At 34.7% G+C, this 21823-nt stretch overlaps 1 protein-coding gene across 4 annotated transcripts in view; it reads right to left on the reverse strand.

The window, feature by feature from the left end:
• Positions 1–517: 517 nt before the first annotated feature.
• Positions 518–21823, reverse strand: part of fgd6 (FYVE, RhoGEF and PH domain containing 6) — a 32947-nt gene continuing 11641 nt past the window's right edge. For 3 of the 4 annotated variants that reach the window (XM_048155376.1, XM_048155374.1, XM_048155377.1), the window contains exons 3-21: positions 20593–20704; positions 19898–19965; positions 19726–19756; positions 16091–16242; positions 15784–15940; positions 13450–13537; positions 12321–12371; positions 9491–9549; positions 9335–9406; positions 9178–9246; positions 8623–8706; positions 8451–8530; positions 8200–8299; positions 6888–7031; positions 6698–6800; positions 6418–6512; positions 6159–6287; positions 1676–1824; positions 518–1589 (exon numbers count right to left, since the gene is read on the reverse strand). In XM_048155376.1, coding sequence (XP_048011333.1) covers positions 1553–1589; positions 1676–1824; positions 6159–6287; positions 6418–6512; positions 6698–6800; positions 6888–7031; positions 8200–8299; positions 8451–8530; positions 8623–8706; positions 9178–9246; positions 9335–9406; positions 9491–9549; positions 12321–12371; positions 13450–13537; positions 15784–15940; positions 16091–16242; positions 19726–19756; positions 19898–19965; positions 20593–20704 — 1780 coding nt within the window. In that variant the 3' untranslated portion in view covers positions 518–1552. The remainder of the gene's footprint in view (positions 1590–1675; positions 1825–6158; positions 6288–6417; positions 6513–6697; positions 6801–6887; positions 7032–8199; positions 8300–8450; positions 8531–8622; positions 8707–9177; positions 9247–9334; positions 9407–9490; positions 9550–12320; positions 12372–13449; positions 13538–15783; positions 15941–16090; positions 16243–19725; positions 19757–19897; positions 19966–20592; positions 20705–21823) is intronic. The other variant, XM_048155375.1, reaches the window with a different exon arrangement.

The raw sequence follows: 21823 nt of genomic DNA on the forward strand, positions 1-21823 counted from the left end.
CATTTCCTCTCTCAAGATCCATAAAGGTACTAAAACATATTTACAATAGTTCATGTGAGTTCAGTGGTACAATATTAATATTATAAAGCGACAAGAATATTTTTGTGCGCCCAAAAAAACTAAATAACGTCTTTTTAACAATATAGTGATGGCCGATTTCAAAACACTGCTTTGGAGCTTTACGAATCGAATCAGTGACTCGGAACGCCAAAGTCACATGATTTCAGCAGTTTAGCCATTTGATAGGAGATCCGAGTGACTGATTCGATTTGTAAAGCTCTGAAGCAGATTTCTGAAATCGGCCATTACTATATTGTTAAAAAGTCATTATTTTGTTTTTTTTGGCGCACAAAAAGTATTCTCGTCGCTTTATAATATTAAGGTAGAACCACTGTACTCACATGAACTGATTTAAATATGTTTTTAGTACCTTTATGGATCTTGAGAGAGGAAGTGTCATTGCTGTAAATGCAGACCTCACTGAGCCATCGGATTTTATCAAAAATATCTTAATTTGTGTTCTGAAGATTAACGAAGGTCTTACGGGTGTAGAACGACATGGCGGTGATTAATAAATGACGTTATTTTCATTTTTGGGTGAACTAACCCTTTAAAAATGTATATTGTTACATTCAACGTGTGCATCATACGTAAAACCGTTCTTATGTAAATTGTTGCAGGTAATGAAAGAATTGTTTGTAAAACCACGCTTGGGTAAATGGTCACATGTAATGTCTAAAATCTTTGTAAAAAATGTTCTGCAAATGGTCACGTTCAACGCATTAATCATTCGTAAAACGGTTCGTGTAAAAACTGCGCAAATCAGTTGTAAAAACAATGGTTTTACATACAACGCATACATAAAGTCACTCTGTTTGTGCTTCACGATTAAGGCCCAGTAACTTTTTAAGCCTTCTTTTCCCAGCTTTCACAGTTGAAATCACAAAATCTCCCATAATGCACCATGCCAGACAGCACCACATGATCGTGCCAAAGGTGCGACCTGGCATCAGACATTCCTTGTGTCATACTTGCTCATGCACATTCAGACTTGACTATGAATCACACTAGTGACCAAATTTTTAAACCTTCATCAGGAAACAAGTAATACCTGCAATTAGATTCAAACTGTCCCTATGACATCATAATGGAGTGTTTCAAAATATCTAGCGTTCCAACACTGGCAAGGATTCGAGTCACTGTCTGGTGGTTTTGACTCTGAACGCACTGTGGGCTGGTTTCATGGTAATGTTAAGCACCAAAATGAGCTGTTACTGAGAGGCAGTGTTTCATAAAATGACATTAAGAACAAACTTATGGATTAATACCTCATATTTTTGAAGTACAATGGAGGCAGTCTGATTAAACGGCCAGTTGTTTTACCTTCATTAAGGTGCTTAAGATAGATTAATGCATAAACTACATCTTCCAGCATCCTTTGCTTCAAACTGGGTTTTGATTTATGCATCCTCAGACGCACCACCTGTGTAACACACTGGAGAGACCCAGACCAGCGACATTCATTTATTCTATTTAATCCAACCCTGACCAGTCAAAGGATCATGGCCTCTTGAAACGCTTCGATCCATCTGAAAAAGAAGCTCAGATTTAGTTTGAATCAACGATTCTTTGATTAGATTTATAGACCAAACTCTATAGTGTTTTTTTGGTGTACCTCTGAGCAGTGGGGATGTCCTCTGCTCTGAAGATGTAGTAGAGTGTGTTTTTATGGTACAGTTTAAACTGCATTTTCTGAGCCGGTCCTGTCTTCTCTTCGCGGAGGAAAAAGCCCAGCAGTGGCTGGCTCTCCAATGCTGCAACATCCTGAAAACAACACAATCATCGTCACATGACAGCTTTTATTACGTCATACACATCTGCATGACATTCTCATGACACTGAAAAAAAAAAAAAAAGGAGGAGTATAGAGGAAATAATCGACGTAATTAGAGTCTTCAGTATTGCAAAAATGGCTGTTTTCAAAATAACAGTTTTTCCAAGAACAAGCAACTTTTTTTTCCTGTAACTTTACTAAAAAGAAATTCAAATGTCATCTTAAAACTGTATATGCTGACTGTATATGTTTTTGGTAAAGGAATAAATGTTTAGTTAAACAATGTCGCTATGTTTATGATGTTTTTTTTGTAGAGTAGATAGTTTTGCTGCCAACCATGGGAAGATTCTAGTTTTGTGGACACTGTGTATGTAACATAAATTAAAGGGTTAGTTCACCCAAAAATTTAAATTCAGTCATTAATTACTCACCCTCATGTTGTTCCACACCTGTAACACCTTCGTTCATCTTCAGAACACAAATTAAGAAATTTTTGATAAAATCAGATGGCTCAGTGATCGCCAGCAAGATCATTTCCTTTTTCAATGCCCAGAAAGCTACTAAAAACATATTTAAAACAGTTCATGTGACTTCAGTGCTTCAACCTTAAAATTATAAAGCGACGAGAATACTTTCTATGCGCCTTTATTCAACAATATCTAATGAAGGGCGATTTCAAAACACTGCTTCATGAAGCTTTACTAATCTTTTGTTTTGAATCAGCGGTTTGGAGCGCCAAAATCATTTGATTTCAGTAAACAAGGCTTCGTTACGTCATAAGTGTTTCAAAACTTCAATAGTTCACGTGACTTTGGTGACCACTGATTCGAAACAAAATATTTGTAAAGTTTCGAAGCTTCATGAAGCAGTGTTTTGAAATCGGCCATCACTAGATATTGTTGAATAAAGTCACTATTTAGTTTTTTTGGCGCACAAAAAGTATTCTTGTCACTTCATGACATTAAGGTTGTAGCACTGTAGTCACATGAACGGTTTTAAATATGTTTTTAGTAGCTTTCTGGGCATTGAAAAAGGAAATGATCTTGCTGGTGATGCAGGCATTACTGAGCCATTGGATTTTATCAAAAATATCTTAATTTGTGTTCCGAAGATGAACGAAGGTCTTACAGGTGTGGAACGACATGAGGGTGAGTAATTAATGACAGAATTTTAATTTTTGGGTGAACTAACCCTTTAAGGTCCTTTTAGTCTTATGATAAAGTGTGAATTTACATGTTCAAATTGGATGTGAAATCCTGAAGATTATCCTGCGCATAAATTTTAAAAATGCACGTAAAAAACTTCATGCGCTCAATTGAGTCGGATTAACTTTTTATCCCATAAGAAAATATGCGCATAAACTACGATGGAAACACATTAACTGAATAAATTCCTTGATATGCATCAAAAAAGACATGACTTTGTGACTTTTGGTGTGTTCAAGTCCTTCTGGGAAGTTCGTATTTACGAAGTTCGTTGTGTTTACGATGTCAGGTGCATTCAAGTCACTTTCGTCAAAGATTGCGGTGTACCTTCTCTTCATTAACCACACACAAATATAGAAATGTTTTTGAAATATGCTTATAGAAAATGAAGAACAAAGAATGTGTGTTTTGCTTTTTGATGTTTTAATTAATTTATGAAGCCAATATATACTTTGTCGGTACATATTATATTGTTATATTACAATGCATCTTGGATGACATGGGGGTGAGTAAATTATCAGGAAAATTTTATTTGAAAGTGGACTAATCCTTTAAGTAAAGATCATAATCCATGAAGATATTTTGTAAATTTCCTACCGTAAATATATCAAAAATGTATTTTTGTGAGTGGATGTGCAATGCTAAAGACTTCATTTGGACAACTTTAAAGGCGATTTTCTCAATATTTTGATTTTTTTGCACACTTAGATTCCAGATATTCAAATAGTTTCATCTCGGTCAATTATCATCATATCCTAACAAACCATACATCAATGGAAAGCTTATTTATTCTATGATTTATAAATATCAATTTCAAAAAAGTGACCCTTATGACTGGTTTTGTGGTCCATGGTGACATTTTAGCACCAGTTTATCAGGAAGTGATTATTTTGTTCACTTCAGCTCACTGGATGGAAACAACTTTATTCACAGATGTTTTGTGCGCAAAAAATTCCAATTTTGCGCTCAAATTTGCAACTTTGGATGGAAACAGCTATTGTTATGCAAGTTTCTGTGTGTAAATATATTCTTAAAATGTTCATAAAATCATTCTTAAAACAGCCAAGTGTGACAGTTTGATTCCTTTTAGTAAATCATTTTGTTCAAACAGATTTCATAAATGAACGGTTTAAAAAAAAAGTCCCTCTGTGGAATTTTACATCTTTTTTATAGTGACATAATTAGTTAAATGTTGTCATTTGTCACTATGTTTTCCACTTGAGATCTTTTTTTAGTTTTATTAGTGGCATTTAGCATATACTCACAATAATCCACTTTTTTGTGCATCTGATAATGGTTAAATATATATAAAAATAGCCTTTAAATAGTTTCAATATAGTTAGCTACTATTTGTTAGTAGCTTGGTCAACGACAGATTCAAAGTAGCTTTCCCAACAAAGCTCTGTTAAAAGCCTTTTTACGTACAGTGCTCAGTGTAAATGAGTACACCCCCTTTGAAAAGTAACATTTTAAACAACATCTCAATTAACACAAAAACAATTTCCAAAATGTTGACAAGACTAAGTTTTATATAACATCTGTTTAACTTACAACATGAAAGTAAGGTTAATAATATAACTTAGATTACACATTTTTCAGTTTTACTTAAATTAGGGTGATGCAAAAATGGGTACACCCTACAACAAAAACTACTACATCTAGTACTTTGTATGGCCTCCATGATTTTTAATGACGGCACCAAGTCTTCTAGGCATGGAATGAACAAGTTGGCGACATTTTGCAACATTTATCTTTACATTCTTCAAGTATGAGCTCTTTTAGAGACTGGATGGAGAGTGATGCTTGTCTCTTCAGAATTCCCCATAGGTGTTCGACTGGGTTCAGATCAGGAGCCACTGAATCACTTTCACCCTGTTCTTCTTCAGAAATCCAACAGTGGCCTTAGATGTGTGTTTAGGATCATTGTCATGTTGTAAAAGTGCACGACGACCAAGGGCACAGAGTGATGGTAGCATCTTCTCTTTCAGTATAGAGCAGTTCATCTGTGATGCCATCAATGAAATGCAGCTCCCCGACACCAGCAGCACTCATGCAGCCCCACATAAGGACACTGCCACCTCCATGTTTTACTGTAGGCACCATGCATTTCTCTTTATATTCCTCACCTTTGCGACGCCATACAGTTTTGAAGCCATCAGTTCCAAAAACATTTATCTTGGTCTCATCACTCCAGAGTATAGAGTCACAGTAGTCTTCATCTTTGTCAACATGGGCCCTGGCAAACTCTAGGCGGGCTTTTTTGTGCCTGGGCTTTAGGAGAGGCTTCTTTCGTGGACGGCACCCATGCATGCCATTCCTCTGCAGTGTACGCCGTATTGTGTCACGGGAAATAGTCAGCCCAGTTTGGCTTTCTACTTCTTTAGATAACTGCAGTAAGCTTGCATGCCAATTTTCTTCAACCCTTCTCATCAGAAGACGCTCCTGTCGAGGTGTTTACGTCCGTGGATGACCTGGACGTCTCTGTGAGATGGTTGCAGTTCCATCTTTTTAAAATTTTTGTACCACTTTTGCTACAGTATTCTGACTGATAAGTAAAGCTTTGCTAATCTGCTTGTAGCCTCCATCTTTGTGGTGTGAAGAAATGATTTTCTTTCTCAGGTCTTGTGACATTTCTCTTCCATGTGGTGCCATTGCTGACAGCATGAAATGGGAAGGGCTTTTAACACCCTTTTATAGTCAACTGTCTGCTGGACACCTGTGTAATGAATAATTAGACTCACCTGTGGTTGAATTCTTGTTAAATTAGACATTTGTAGTCTAAAATTTAGCTTTGCCCCACCCTAATTTGAGTAAAACTGAAAATTTTGTTCTCCAAATTATATATTTAACCTTACTTTCATGCTATAAGATAAATAGATGTTATATTAAACTTAGTCTTGTCAACATTTTGGAATTTTTTTTTTGTCTTCATTGAGATATTGTTTAAAATGTTAGTTTTCAAAGGGGGTGTACTCATTTACTCTGAGCACTGTAGCTTCAATATAGTTATCTGCTTTTTGTTAATAGTTTGTAGTGTAACTATGCTACAGAGATACCACTGAATGATAAAGCTTCCTCAACACTGGCTAAAAGTTATTACATAAATAAAGTCAGCATACTTCACTAGCGGCGTAAGTGTAGAGGACTTTGTTCTTAATGACGAACCACAGCCTCTTCCACGGTTTCTTGTGGCCTTTGGATCTTTGCAGATATCCACTCATGGAGGAGTTCTCAGTGTTGGCAGACACCTGCGAGTGAGATATTCAAATAATGACATCAGCGTTGTGGTAGAAACCGAAACCTTCACTACAGCAAGATATAAGTTACATAAATTCTACACGTCATTGCATTAAAGGTTAATGTACAACTTCAGGTCACCTCTTTGAGGGCAGAAGGGATCTTTTTCTGTTTTCTAGAAAAAGCAAATGTTGAACTCCGCCCACTAGGGGAAACCGTTACATTGGATTGGTCACCTAAGAGACAAAAGCAAAATAGGTATTTATTTGCTGTGCAACCACACAAGTTTAATACTTAAGGTCAAGTATGAGCAAACAATCTCTAAAAATAAGCATGTTAAATAAATAACACTACTAGTAGAGAAGTGGAAGTAAGAGAACATGAAGGAAAAGAAATTTGGTTGACAGCTGAGATCTCTTACCCTTGTGCTGTAGTTTGATATAGCAGTGGTCGCACACTCGTGCCAGCTGATTCTTCAGGTATTCCAGGTAGTATTTATTGGACGAACATGCCTGACACACCACCTGTTCCCACAACAAACGGATATCAGTCAGTCCTATTTGTTCATTCAATAAAAAGAAACAAAGCCTAGAAGTTTTCGTATTTCGAACCTTTCCGCAGGCACGGCAGTGGTGGCGTCTCCAGGTGAGCGTGAACTCGCACGTGCAGATCATACACATGGTCGTTCTCAAATCTGGAATCCAGATAGGAGCTTTAGAGCCCAGCGGTAGACCGTCATCAGAGATTCCCTCCAACTACACACAGAAAAATCACAGACGCATGAGACAAAGTTAAATGTCTTTTCGCACAAGTTTGAAACACACACGCACACACACACACACACACACACACACACACACACACACACACACACACACACACACACACACACACACACACACACACACACACACACACACACACACACACACACACACACACAAAACATGATAAAATTTGAAATAGATGCATGTGAGCTCCTTCACAAAGTATCTGAAATACTGTACTGTAATGATCAGTTGCTTTTTTATTTGGAAGCTAGGGCGATTTTTTTAATTGTATGAATGCCAAACAAGCTATTTATTTACTTTTCCTTTTTTATTTTTATTTACTTGTTTTTGAGAATTTCGATATTGGATGGTGTGAATATCTTATGATGTTTATGTTGTTAAAGACCAAGTTTTTTTTTTTTTTTATACAGTATATTTCGTGTATACAAACTTTTTTTTTTTTTTTTATAAAAAAATAACAGCCTTGCTGAGAATAGTTCTGGTGCATTATTTGTGAATATTTCATACTTTTATATAAATGGCAAGGTCATATTTTAATTGTTTAACAATTCAATCAGGTATGAAGCATTGTTTTTTTTCTGAGAATTATCAGAATTTGGCATTAGAATTGGTATGAATAGTTCTGCTGCCACCTTTATGAATATTTTATGCTCTGCAAAAAGTGATATTCTTTGTTTTTTCTCTCTTTTTTGGCTCATTTTGCCTGTAAAGGAAAACCTGCCAAATAATTATGCACACCGGAATAAAAGATATTTTTAATTTCCAGCCTTCATAAAAAACTTATATATCACTTATAAATGATTAAACACAAAATTAATCATAGTTATTAAGAATGATGTGGTTTGGAATTGGTAAAATGTGCCTGGAAAAAAAAATATGATCAGAAAATCTTGCCTAATAATTCTGCACACAATATTTTAAATATATATATATATATATATATATATATATATAATTGTTTAATGTTTAAAGAATGTTTAAATATACAAGACAAAAAACACTTTTTTGTAATGTAAACACATCTTACCAATGAAAACCCTGTACATTTGATGAGAAAAAACACACAAACACACACACAAACAAACATACAACTAAAATCAACACGCACAGACACACACGTATGTACACCCACCTCTTGGCTTCGACTGGAAAAGAAAGAAATCTTCTTTCTGGTGTAGTCATCTATTGCTGTAGCGATGGCTTCAAGCCATTCGTCTCTTTCTGTGGCTGAACTGTAAATGTCAATTACAGTTAGTGATTTCAGTTTAATTAAATTTAAGTACCAGGAATCCATTTTATTGCACTAGTGATCAAAGGATGATTATCAAGTATAATTATTCATTCCACTACCGCTATTTTTTTCATGTAGTGTGTGTTTCTTACTTAGCAGACAGTATGAAGGAGCGTTCCACACTCTCAATGTTTAACTCATTCTGATAGGCCTCCTGACTGGGTTTGCTCACCTATTAAAAACGTGGGACACAAACACGTTACAACTCCTGTCAGTGTTGGTGTGTGTGTGTATAAGAGACCATTGTGACGGTGGATATCTGACCTTCATGCCGGCCAGAGAGAGCATGCTGTTGACTTTATACTGGCCAGACTGAACGGGTGTTGTGTACAGCAGAATATCATTAAACTGTTGAGAAAGAAACAGAAAATTTACTGGATGTCCAAAAAGAGAGTTGCACCATCCACATTTTCCTGTCATATGCAGTAATTTCCTGTATTGTAAATGATGTATTAATCCACAGAGTAATATTAGTGTGTGGTCACTGTTGTCCGTACAAATTTAGTTTTACTACCTCAAATGTGACTCATGCAATTAGATTGAAAATATCCATTTTTAACTAACTGAAATAAGCTGAAACTGAACTAAAACTGAATTAAAACCAAAATAGTAATATTTGGGAGGGGAAACTAATAACAATTACAAAAGAACACAAAAAAAGACTAAAAATTAAAATGAAAACAGAAAATCTAAAAATAAAACTAATTAGAAATATTAATAAAAACTATAACAGTACATAAATGATACTAAAATAACACTGTCCATTTTATAATAAACATTTTAATAGTATTTAGCCTTAACTTGACCATAGTTTCTCACCAGGAAGAACATTCTAGGCTGCATAATTTTCCTGGAGAGTTTCATCAGAGTGCCCTCCTTTAAGAAAACCTGCGTATGAAACAAGAACAGTACGTTAGTTTAGCAACACAGAGACACTGCTCAGACACAGTGAATCATGGGTACTTGAGCTTCTTACCCTGCCAGGTTGGACGATTTCATGATGACCATTCAGACTGTACTGAACCTGCATCAGCTTCTGAAAGTTATCCTGAATAAATGAGATGCGTGTTAGATATAATTCACATTCATGAGACTGTAATGCAGCGGTGTGGTTGTGTTTTTGTTGCATTACCCCTTGCTTCATGATGTCATTCGCGTGGTTTGCCACTTCTTTCACCACACTTAGGGCAGCTGGGTAAACCAAACAAACCAATAAAACATTGCAAAGATTTTTTTCCTTAACTCATAACATTACTCATAACAAACAAAATAGGCCAAGTATTTAACAGAATAAAGGTTTCATATTGCAGCAAAAAATCTCAGATAAAGTCAAAAGCTTGATAGATTTTTAAATTTACACATTATTTATAGTTAACTTGATTTATTTTAATATAAATAAGAAGTCAAAGAAATGGAAGTAGCGACAGATCTTTTCTTCTGTATTGTGACAGACGTTTACTGAAGAGGATTAGGGCCAAGCAATAATAAAAAAATTAAAACCATCTCGAGATTAAAGTTGTTAAATTTCGAGAAAAAAGTCAAAATAAAATGTTGAGAATAAACTCGTTAAATTACGAGAAAAATGTCGAGATAAAATGTTGAGAATAAAGTCATTAAATTACGAGAAAAAACTCGTTAAATTTCGAGAAAAAAGTCGAGATAAAATGTTGAGAATAAAGTCAATAAATTACGAGAAAAAAGTTGTTAAATTACGAGAACAAATTCGTTAAATTATGAGAAAAATTCATTAAATTTCGAGAAAAAAGTCGAGATAAAATGTTGAGAATAAACTCATTAAATTATTAGAAAAAGGTCGTTAAATTACGAGAACAAATTCGTTAAATTACAAATTTGTTTTCATAATTTAACGACTTTTTTCTCGTAATTTAATGACTTTATTCTCATAATTTAATGAGTTTATTCTTATAATTTAATGAGTTTATTCTCAACATTTTATCTCGACTTTTTTCTCGAAATTTAATGACATTTTTCTCATAATTTAACGAATTTGTTCTCGTAATTTAATGACTTTTTTCTCGTAATTTAATGACTTTATTCGTAATTTAATGACTTTATTTCTTGAAATTTAACGAGTTTTTTCTCGTAATTTAATGAGTTTATTCTCAACATTTTATTTCAACTTTTTTCTCGAAATTTAACAACTTTAATCTCGAGATGGTTTTGTTTTTTTATTATTGCTTGGCCCTAATCCTCTTCCGTAGACGTTCGAGTGAAACAGATTATTGAAAAAGAAAAATGTCAATAACATGCCTTTAGAAAAAAGAAATTTTCATTTCATGCAGACTTTGAAATACATATTTACATTTTGGAATCATTTAGACCTTAGTCAGGTTAGACACCATACTGAATTTAAATGAATGAAAACGAGGTTGTGAGGGGTAGACATACAATCTTTATCATGGAAAGCACTGCATAGAAGTCCTAGAATTTTCACAACTCGAAACTTTTAAAGGGTTAGTTCACCCAAAATTGAAAATTATGTCATTTATTACTCACCCTCATGTTGTTCTACACCCATAAGACCTTCGTTCATTGATGAGAATACTTTTTGTTAGCCAAAAAAACAAAATAACAATATCTAGTGATGGCCGATTTCAAAACACTGCTTCGAAGCTTAACGAATCATTTGTTTCGAATCAATTGTTCGGAGCGCCAAAGTCATGTGATTTCAGCAGTTTGGCAGTTTGATACGCGATCCAAATCACTTGATTCAAAACAAAAGATTTGTTAAGCTTCGAAGCAGTGTTTTGAAATCGCCCGTCACTAGATATTGTTGAAAAGATGTTATTTTGTTTTTTTGGTACACAAAAAATATTCTCGTCACGTTATAATATTAAGGTAGAACCACTGTACTCACATGAACTGTTTTAAATACACTGCCCTCCAAAAGTTTGGAAACGCCATAGAAAAGTGGGGTTTTGGACAATATTGGCATGAATCCTTTTTAATTTGTGATAATTTTGCACTGATAAGGATATTTTATTATATAAACAGTTTACACATAGAAAAAAACTTAAATTTTCGATTCATCAAAATATCCACCATTAGCAGCTATTTGACCTAAACTGGGTTCTGATTGGTTCAATGTATTATAAACTTAATTGGCAATCAATTGTTGAAGCTATTAAGGTGTGCTGACCCAAAAATCTTTTACAAACCTGGGCCAAGTTTAAACCAGTAACCAGCCATCACAGCTGGCAAAGGGGCATGTCTGACTTTGACATGTATATATTGCCATTGTTATGTAATCAAAATGAAAATTATTATTGGTGGTCTTCAGTGATAATGTCAAGTTACTGTAATGTATTTGCACCAAAAAATGATAAGGATTTATGCTGATATCATCCAAAACCACACTTTGCCAGGGGTGTTTCCAAACTTTTGGCGGGCAGTGTGTGTTTTCATTACCTTTCTGGATCTTGAGAGGTTCAGAGACATTGCTGGCAACAGAGGCCTCACTGAGCCATCGGATTTCATCAAAAACATAATATATAAAAATATATATAATAAATGACATTATTTTCATTTTTAGGTGAACTAACCCATGGAGTTTTATGGTTTTATGGAGTTTTTGTCTACTGAAAGTTTTTTCAGAAAGATGTTTGGCAGCTGAACAAGGTCTATGAGAAATATGAATGCCTTTGTATAGAAACAAGATTCACATTTTTACAGTCACACAAACTACATTGTTTAGGATAATGAAAAGGGTCTTTAAAAACTGACCAGCACTTACAATTTTGATGAATGAGGTGACAAAACTATGAGGCATGTCTAAGACAATGGTCCTAGCTGTAATTGTTGGTTACTGCGAATTTTACCAGGTCATTTTATTTAATTTATTTACTGGCTCCTGGTCATTTTCTAAAAGTGCCACCTTAGCACCGTAATCTGACTCCCTGCTCTAGTGTGTGTCATTTCCAGAGAAAATGGTATGCTCTTACTTTGTGTGTCTTTGTAGTCAGATGAATCCTCAGGAAGATTCTTCAAATAATCTGAAAGAGACATGTAAAAGATGAATTGGAAGGTTCAAAATTGGTCAGAGAGATTTGCTGTATTACTTCATTAGCTTAATTTTAGGTTTAATCATAAGTTTGTCCAACCCACATACTAAAGGGGTAAAGAGCTGAAAACCCATAATTCAAATTCACTTAAATTTAACTAAACTGTCATGTTTCAGTCTCATAACCTGATGTGTAGTAGCCAAAATTTGCCCATGAGGTGTCTGCTGTGTGTGGTTTCCTGCAATGGGCCTGATTTCCTCCTGTTCTGCTGTGGAGTGCAGTGTGTACTCATCTGAGGCCCTTGTTTACACCTGGTATCAAGATGCGTTTTGTTTGATCTGATCACAAGCAGACGCAGGGAGACGGATACCCGTTTACACCTGGAGTTTTAATTTGTCTCTTTTGTCTACTTTCAACCATTTCTGTCCTGATTTCTTCGAGGGGAAGGTCTATGGCGGGTTACCCAGACAGCAACATAGTGTGGCCCAGATCCGGCCCATATCTGGTACATGTGGATTACACGTGGACCAGATATGGGGCAGATCTAGGCCGTCACTATGTTGCTATCAGGTAAATATATGAGCTTTTTCAGATATTTCAAAATATACTTCCATATGAACGCGACCAGAGACAACAGAAAAACATACGGAGAGCAGCAGCTTTCGTTTCTGCTCTGATAGCCTCAAGACTGCACTGAACGCTGTTAATGTGTGGTAGAAATCAGGAATGATGTGAGAACATTGTGCTTGGTACGTTTTTCGTCTTTAAACCAAACTTGGGTCTTCAGCCGACAAAGTTTAAATCCTGTCTGGCTAGCGCACTTCTCATAATGTTTACACTTTAGTTCAGTAGGCAGAGAGTAGGTGGTCTTTTCGAACGCATTTGACCACACAAGCATCTACACTATGAAAGCAATCTGGTTAAACGACTACCTCTGGAAGTGGTCGAAAGTAGACAAGCTCAAAATGTTTTAGACCCTGTTTACACCTGTATTTAGCGTCATCCACTTGTGATCAAATTGACGAAAACGCATCCTAATACCAGGGTGTGTAGGAGTGAGTGTGTGTACCTGTGAGCAGGAGCTGGTATTGAGGTATCCGCTGCACCGGTTTCAGCAGGTAATGCTTCAAAGCAAGACTTGCACAGCGAGGACTCGTCTGAGGATGAAAGAGTGAAATCTTAAATGAGGCACTACCAAATGTATTTTTAAAAATAATGGCTTTCCCTGTTTGAAAAAAAGTACAAATATCCACTCTGCATTTACTAAATATTTAAAGGATCAGTTCACTTCAGAATTCAAATTTTCTGATAATTTACTCACCCTCATGTCATCCAAGATGTTTATGACTTTCTTTCTTCAGTCGAAAAGAAATTAAGGTTTTTGAGCAAAACATTCCAGGAACTTCACTGGGGTACAACAGGTTGAAGGTCCAAATTACAGTTTCATTGCAGCTTCAAAGGGCTCTATACGATCCCAGACGAGGAATAAGGGTCTTGTCTAGCAAAAAAATCAGTCACTTTCTAAAATAAACAAAGGTGTAGCTTGATGACGGCAAGTTTGAGTGCGGAATCTTGGGACATGTGGTCTTCACATCACAGCAGGTGGAAACAATTGGGATAGGACTCAGGCAGAAATCATGTTCATGGATGTGATTATTAACATTACTGTAGTATGAAGCAGAGCAGGACAGAGTGTTGTGGGAGCTGAACGAGGCCACTGGAACGATTGCGCAACACACTCCTCACGAGCAGCAGAACTCTTATTATGCCACAGCGCCAGCACCGCTTCCGCTTTTCTGGTCATTAGTATGAGGTAACACAGCTCTGTTCATCATATTAGATATATTTGAGTGTGTTGAAAATGATGTTATAACGTTACTCTGTGCGTTTGCTCGGTGGCTGCTGTGAGACACTGTTGCACACTGCAGTAAGATTTTAGATCAATTTTAGAGTATCATATTAAATGCTGGATGGCTTGTGTTGATAAATGGCATGCAATTTATTTTAAAACATATTGTATGATGGAAAAAATTCTGTAGTACTGTTACTAAAAATAAAGCTGCATCTGATTATGCTATGTTAGCTACTTGATAGTGTTTTTCTCCGAAGCATGGTAAATCATGGTACTCGCAAAAAATCAAGAAAATTTGATTTAAACAATAAGACTAAACATGTTGAGCTATATAACAATTAGTTTTCTGTCTATAAATGCAACTAAACAGTTGTTCCCTTGTCTATTAAAACTTAATATATTAAAGCGTCTTTGGTGTTTCCATGGTTTTTACCAAATAAAACCAGTAACGCGGGTATGACGCAATTTACAGGCGACTCCTCACACGTCCCGGGGACTTGGTTAAAATTGCAATTTTCTCTCGATTTACAAATAGTTGGAAACATTTGGGATATTGTAAGTACTCAAGTGAACAAAATATATAACACTGACCTAGTGGTTTTTGGATATTTTACTGCAAAATTCTTACATATTGCACCTTTAAGACCCTTATTCCTCGTCTGGGATCGTGTAGAGCCCTTTGAAGCTGCATTGAAACTGCAATTTGGACCTTCAACCCATTGTACCTTGTTGAAGTTCACTATATGGAGAAAAATCCTGGAATGTTTTCCTCAAAAACCTTAATTTATTTTCGACTGAAGAAAGAAAGAGATAAACATCTTGGATGACATGGGGGTGAGTAAATTATCAGGAAATTTTAATTCTGAAGTGAACTAATCCTTTAACTAACAATTAACTTTAATCAGTATAATAGTATGTTTTACATTGTACTCACGCTGTATGTAATTTTTATTCATTTCAAAAGTAAATTAAATGTCATAAATATTTTTTAAGATAAAATGTTATTAATTAATTTAATTAAATAATTGAAATTACAGTAAAATACAGCTGAAATAAAAAAAATAGAAAATACCAAGTATATCTATTGATTAAAATTCATTAAAATGAGCAATATGAACATACGATTTTGTGCAACAAGCATTCTACATGACTTTAATAATTAATTGCTTAATTGAACTTTTTGAAAATTGAAAGTCTACCCTTTAAAACAAATATTATCAGAACATTATGCATATTAAAATTATGCAAACAATAAGAATTTTGCAGGTTTCTGTTTTTAATTGTCCGTACATGTGGAATAATACTAAAACAGTGTCTCTCTCTCACACACACACACACACACCCACCCACCCACCCACCCCTTCCCTTTTATATTATGGTGTGGTATTCTATTGTTTTTATAATAACAAAAAAAAAATAGTGTTATGGAACATGTTTAAAATGAAGTATTTCTTAATTTAGATGTTATTCTCTATATTAATCTCTTTTAATCATTTTATATCATTATATGGACATTTGGTCCTATAAAGATGGACGCACACACACTCCTACCTCAAACTGACGTACAACGCTTGCGAAAGGAGGATTTTTGCGACACTGTTCGTCCAGCAGAGCCACGTTACGGTCAAACTCTCGTATGTAGGTGGAATACATCTTCAGATACGGACCCTTCTGAACAAAGATATCAGCCAACCTCTGATGATCAGACCTGTAGGAGTAAGAGAGATTCCCAGAAACAAAATGTTCCTTATTTGAACTCTCTCTGCTGCTAGCCACAAAACACACACAGTACTCCAACACAAAAATGACATGAAACTCATTTGCAACACATTTAACTTTCATATGGTGTGTGTGTTACCAGTGTGCCACTCTCTCCTCCAGCTCTTTCAGCAGGTCTTTATTAAGTTCGTAGAGTTGGGGCAGATAGTACAAGATTTGATTCAACACTTTCTCCTCCACCAATGGCTTCCCGCTCGCACGAGTCGCTTTGGCAACGGCGTCCCGGAAATCCTGACACAGAAATGGAGATGTAAGCTACTGCCAAAATTCCAGGCTACGGTAACTAAACAAAGGCAGCTAAACAAGATGAGTAACAGCAAAAAAACACATGCTAACATCCGTGAACTCAAACAATGGTTTTATTTACCGGCAATAAAACTTAAATGAAACCACAAACAGTGCTAATAATAGTCCATTCCAAATTTTTGAGATAAATCTTTTATAATTAGCTAAAATTAACAGCGCTATAAACTAGCACTCAACAGCATATTTTCAAACACAATCAACTGTAAAAACAAACAAAATGAAGTGAATAAACTGACAGCACAGTCCATCTACAGTTTTAACAGGAAGTAGAGAGGACATTTTCTCTCACAAACACATACACACATGCATCTTTAGGACAGCTGTTCAGGGTCATGGCCAAACAAGTGGGTTAAAGGGAGGGTGGGTGTAATTTCTTTCCGAAAACTCTCTCTGTCCGTTGATCTCTTATTCCTTTAGCACAGTCTCTCTGGGCAAGCTCTTCCTCTCGTCTTTCCTCTGCCGTCTCTTTCCTGTCACTCTTTTTCTGACTTTCGCTCTAATTCTTTGCATCATTCTGAATAAGGCAGGGTCAGGATGCACCACAGTTCTCTAACTGGTTAGCTATTGAGGTCGACAAGGGAATTTTCTAAGTGATGATGCTCTAAATGGGATAAATTATGAGAGGCAACTGCTTGCCATTGTTATTATTTTTAACAAAAACTAATAAAAATATTTTTTGTTAATTGAAATGATGCTGAAATAAAATAAAATATAAATAGTAGTTGAAAACTTAAAAATAAAAAATTAAAACAAAAGTAAGACATGTTGCCTTGGCAACTAACTGAATTAAAATAAGTTTATGTTTAAGTACTAAAAATTACTTGCACAATAAAAATGACAAAAGCATGCATCACTAAAAATTAACCTAAAATTTAAACTGGAAATTAAAAAATCATTACAAATATTAATACATATTATTATAGTAAATAATACTAAAATAAAACTGCTGTTTAGTATGGAAGCTTGTTTCCGCAATGGAACGAAAATAAAATTAAAAGATAATTGCGACTTTTTCTCTCACAATTCTGACTTTTTTCTTCAAAATTGCAAGTTTATATCTCACAGCTGACTTTTTTCCTCACATTTGCGAGTTTATATCTTGCAATTCTGACTTTTTCCATATAATTTCGAGTTTATATTTCACAATTCTGTCACAATTCTAACTTTTTCCTCGCAACTGCAAGTTTATATCTCATAATTCTGACTTTTTTCTCTCAGCAAAGTACTATTTACATGCGCAAACTCCGCCCATTGCAATCTAGAAAAAAGTTGTTCCAAAAATTGCTATTTTGGCCGATTTAGACAACATCTCAAATAACCACTTTTTTTTTTTTTTTTTTTGTTAATGAAAAATATGGAAAGTACTTTAAGAAAATTTTTTTACCTATTAAACAGCAACAGTTTTAACAGCCTTCAAAATGCCTTGCCATATAGATGTCCATCGTATTTGCATTACAGTTCATGTAATTTCTGACTTTTTCTTCGCATTTGCAAGTTTGTCACAATTCTGACTTTTTTCTTAGAAATTGCAAGTTTATATCTAGCAATTCTGACTCTTTTCTCACATTTGCGAGTTTATATCTCGCAATTCTGACTTTTTTCTTGCAATTGAGTTTATATCTCGCAATTCTGACTTTTTTCTAGCAATTGCAAGTTTATATCTCGCAATTCTGACTTTTTTCTAGCAATTGCAAGTTTATATCTCGCAATTCTGACTTTTTTCTAGCAATTGCAAGTTTATATCTCGCAATTCTGACTTTTTTCCTCACAACTGTAAGTTTATATCTCACAATTCTGACTTTTTTCTCACAATTTTTAGTTTATATCTTGAGATTGTGACCTTTTTTATTGTTTTTGACAGTTTATATCTTGCGATTCTGACTTTTTTAGCAATTGCAAGTTTATATCTCACAATTCTGACTTTTTTTCTAGAAATGTCAAGTTTATATCTTGCAATTCGGACTTTTTTCTAGCAATTTCGAGTTTATATCTCATAATTTTTACTTTTTCCTCGCAATTGCAAGTTTATATCTCACAATTCTGACTTTTTTCCTTGCAATTGTAAGTTTATATCTCACAATTCTGACTTTTTTCTCACAATTTTGAGTTTATATCTTAAGATTCTGACCTTTTTTTATTGCTTTTGACAGTTTATATCTCGCGATTCTGACTTTTTTCCGTCCAATTGAGTTTATATCTCGCAAATTCTGACCTTTTTTCTCGCAATTGTGAGTTTATATCTCACGATTCTGACTCATTTCTTACAATTTTGAGTTTATATCTCGCAATTCTGACTTTCTCCCAATTGCAAGTTTATATCTCGCAATTCTGACTTGCATCAGAATTGCATGATATAAACTCGCAATTGTGAGAAAAAAAATCTGAATTGTGAAATAAAAAGTCGCAATTACCTTTTTTATTTTTTATTCAGTGGTGGAAACAAGCTTCCATAGTTTAGAGATGGTTTAGCATGTTGCAGCATTCCGTGCTTTAGTACACTTCCTAACAATCTAATTTTAGCGCACTGAAGTTTTGCCCCCTTATTCCATTTAAAGCACCATTAATGTAACAAATTCACTGAGTTCAATATTACATTTCTAATTACTGTTGGACTTGAAGTGCAGTGACCTATGTATTGAACAATGCTCTTATAATGGCCATTACATTGAGATAAACAATAATAAACAGTAATTCTCACATGATTCATGCAAGATTACCAGAAAGGGGTGTGGCGGTACTATCCACAAAGTACTATTTACATGGGCAAACTCCGCCCATTGCAATCACATCTATAACTCAAAATCAGAAGTTCATCCATCTATAAAAACGTTGTCCCACTGCTAATTGGCCAGTTTAGACAACATCACAACCACTCTTTTGTATAGTTTTTTATTAAAAATATGGAATGTTCTTTAAGAAAAAATATAAGCTTCACATTTCTGCTTTCAGTTTTTCAGTTTTAACAGCCTTCAAAATGCCTTGCCCCATAGATGTCCAATGCATCACAGTTCATTCATTTTTGTTTTGTTTGTTTGTTTTTGTTTTTTTTTGGGGGGGGGGGGGGGGGTGAGTCGAAATTATTTTGTGTGGCATTCAACATTGTGCTGTTAACTTGTATTGAACCCAGAACATTTCAACGGTCAATGGTCAGTTTAGAATGTATGTACTCAAGCACTTCCTTAAATACACTTGGATGGAGCACACAGCTACTCATTAAAATCTTAAAATAAACAGACAAATGTGTCTGTGTGCAAGTTTCCCTCTATGATCCTACTGTAACTGTGAGAATCAAACACTATGCACATGTGAAATTAATAAAATACACAAATAAATAACTGGTCACACTTCCTGCATAACAATTCTTGCTCTGGTTCAAATCTGGAACCAATGAAAACAGTGATGACTTACGATGTGAAGCAACTTCAGGACATCCACAAATCTGCAAAGACAAACAATGTATCAAAATATAAGTTCAACTACATATCCCCCCCTAAATATGACTATTAAATATGAATATTTATTAAAATACTTGCGTGTCATAATAAAACACTTTCAAATGTCATTGGACGATTGTACTTACACTTTCTCTGAGCTCATTATCTCCATTGCAATGTGAACCACCTTGTTCCTCTTGGCTCTCTCGACCTCCTGAGGACACAAGTTAAAATGCTGTTATTATATTAGACCATTTTTAAATCTATGATATAATTTAAAGTGTCATTAACTTGCATAGTCGCTACATCCAACCATGATTACCAACAGCCTCATAGCAAAACAAATGTGAGCGTGAGTTTGTGTGTGTTGTTTTGGGCTGATGAGAGGCTGAAGTCTTTATTTGGATCGGGGGACTGTCTAAACACAAGGACAAAGTTTGACTGAAAGCACCCCCTGTTTGTCAAACGGGGTGTGTCTGGGGGTCTCTCTGGATTATCTCCAGACAGAAAGTCTGCTGGACACACCTTCCCAAAGCTGATTTATCCACAAGTGATTGGAGCTCATTATTTTAAAGTTTTTCTCTTTGAATTGAAATGACAACATTTTCAGCATATTTAAAGGGCTAGTTTACCCAAAAATGAAAGTTCTGTCATTAATTACTCATGATTTTCCTCATGTCCAAAACTTCCAAAAAAACTTGAATTCATCTTTTGATATTTTAGTAAAACCTGAGAGATTTCTATCCTTCTGTTGAAATTCCATTCCACTAAAACTTCAAAAAGTTCATAAAGACATCATAAAAAGTAATCCATATGGTTGCTGAGGTTGTTTTGTGCGTACCTCTTTATCTTTTGATTGGCTCATGTCTTCCTTACTGGAGTCGGAGCTGTTACCATCTTCCTCATTAGAGCTCAATCCATCCTCTGACAGATCACCACTCACAGAACATCTGCTGTCAAACAGGAAGTGCACACGTTCAGTCCAAAGTACATACAATCAAACATGTATTCATGCACAAACACACGCACATAAATACATTCAATTTCAAACTAGTTTCCTTTATATTGGCAGGCAGTAATATATGTTAAATATGTGCAATAATAATATAGTAATAATAAATGTGACCATGGACCACAAAACCAGTCATAAGGGTCAATTTTGTTTGTTTTTTTTAAATTGAGATTTATACATCATCTGAAAGCTGAATAAATAAGCTCCATTAATGTATGGTTTGTTAGGTAGGACAAAATTTGGCCGGGAAACAATTTGAAAATCTGGAATGTCAGAGTGCAAAATATTGAGAAAATCGCCTTTAAAGTTGTCCAAATGAAGTCCTTAGCAACGCATATCCACTTACACAAATATATTTTTTATATATTTACAGTAGGAAATTTACAAAATATCTTCATGGAACATGATCTTTACTTAATATCCTCATGATTTTTGGCATAAAAGAAAAATATTATATTTTGACCCATATCCGTGCGACTTATGACTGGTTTTGTGGTCCAGGGTCACAAATAAATAAAAAGAAAAATAAATAAAATAAAATAAAATAATTATAGAATAAAATCATTATCTATATAATATAAAAAAATATATTTAAATATTTAATAATATTTTAATATTAATAATATTATGTGATTTTTGCATGTGCCTGCAATGACACAACTTCATTTGTGAAGTAGATTTGGTACTTGCAGCTGGATTTTCATTGAATAAGAATTTCAATTTCAGTCTGTTTCTCACACATAGTTATCAAATGCCTTTAAAAGTCTTGGAATACAGTGCACAATAAGGACTACATTTATGGCGCTTTTATTAATTTTTTTTTCTTACATTATTTTACCTCAAATGTATCTTTTTGTACTCTACATAAGAAATAGTCTTCTGAAATGACATGAGTTAAAAAAAAAAAAAAAAATCAATTGTCATTTTTGGATGAACTGTTTATTTAGCATCCAGCACCAGATAGCACAAGCAAACTCTCACGCATGCTCATGCATTCACACACTTTCTGCCCTCTTTCTGGTTCCCCTCGCTCTCATTCTTTCTCCTGTGGCAGGACAGA

The sequence above is a fragment of the Megalobrama amblycephala genome, linkage group LG14 (genome assembly GCF_018812025.1).
Source record: "Megalobrama amblycephala isolate DHTTF-2021 linkage group LG14, ASM1881202v1, whole genome shotgun sequence".
Classification (NCBI taxonomy): domain Eukaryota; kingdom Metazoa; phylum Chordata; class Actinopteri; order Cypriniformes; family Xenocyprididae; genus Megalobrama; species Megalobrama amblycephala.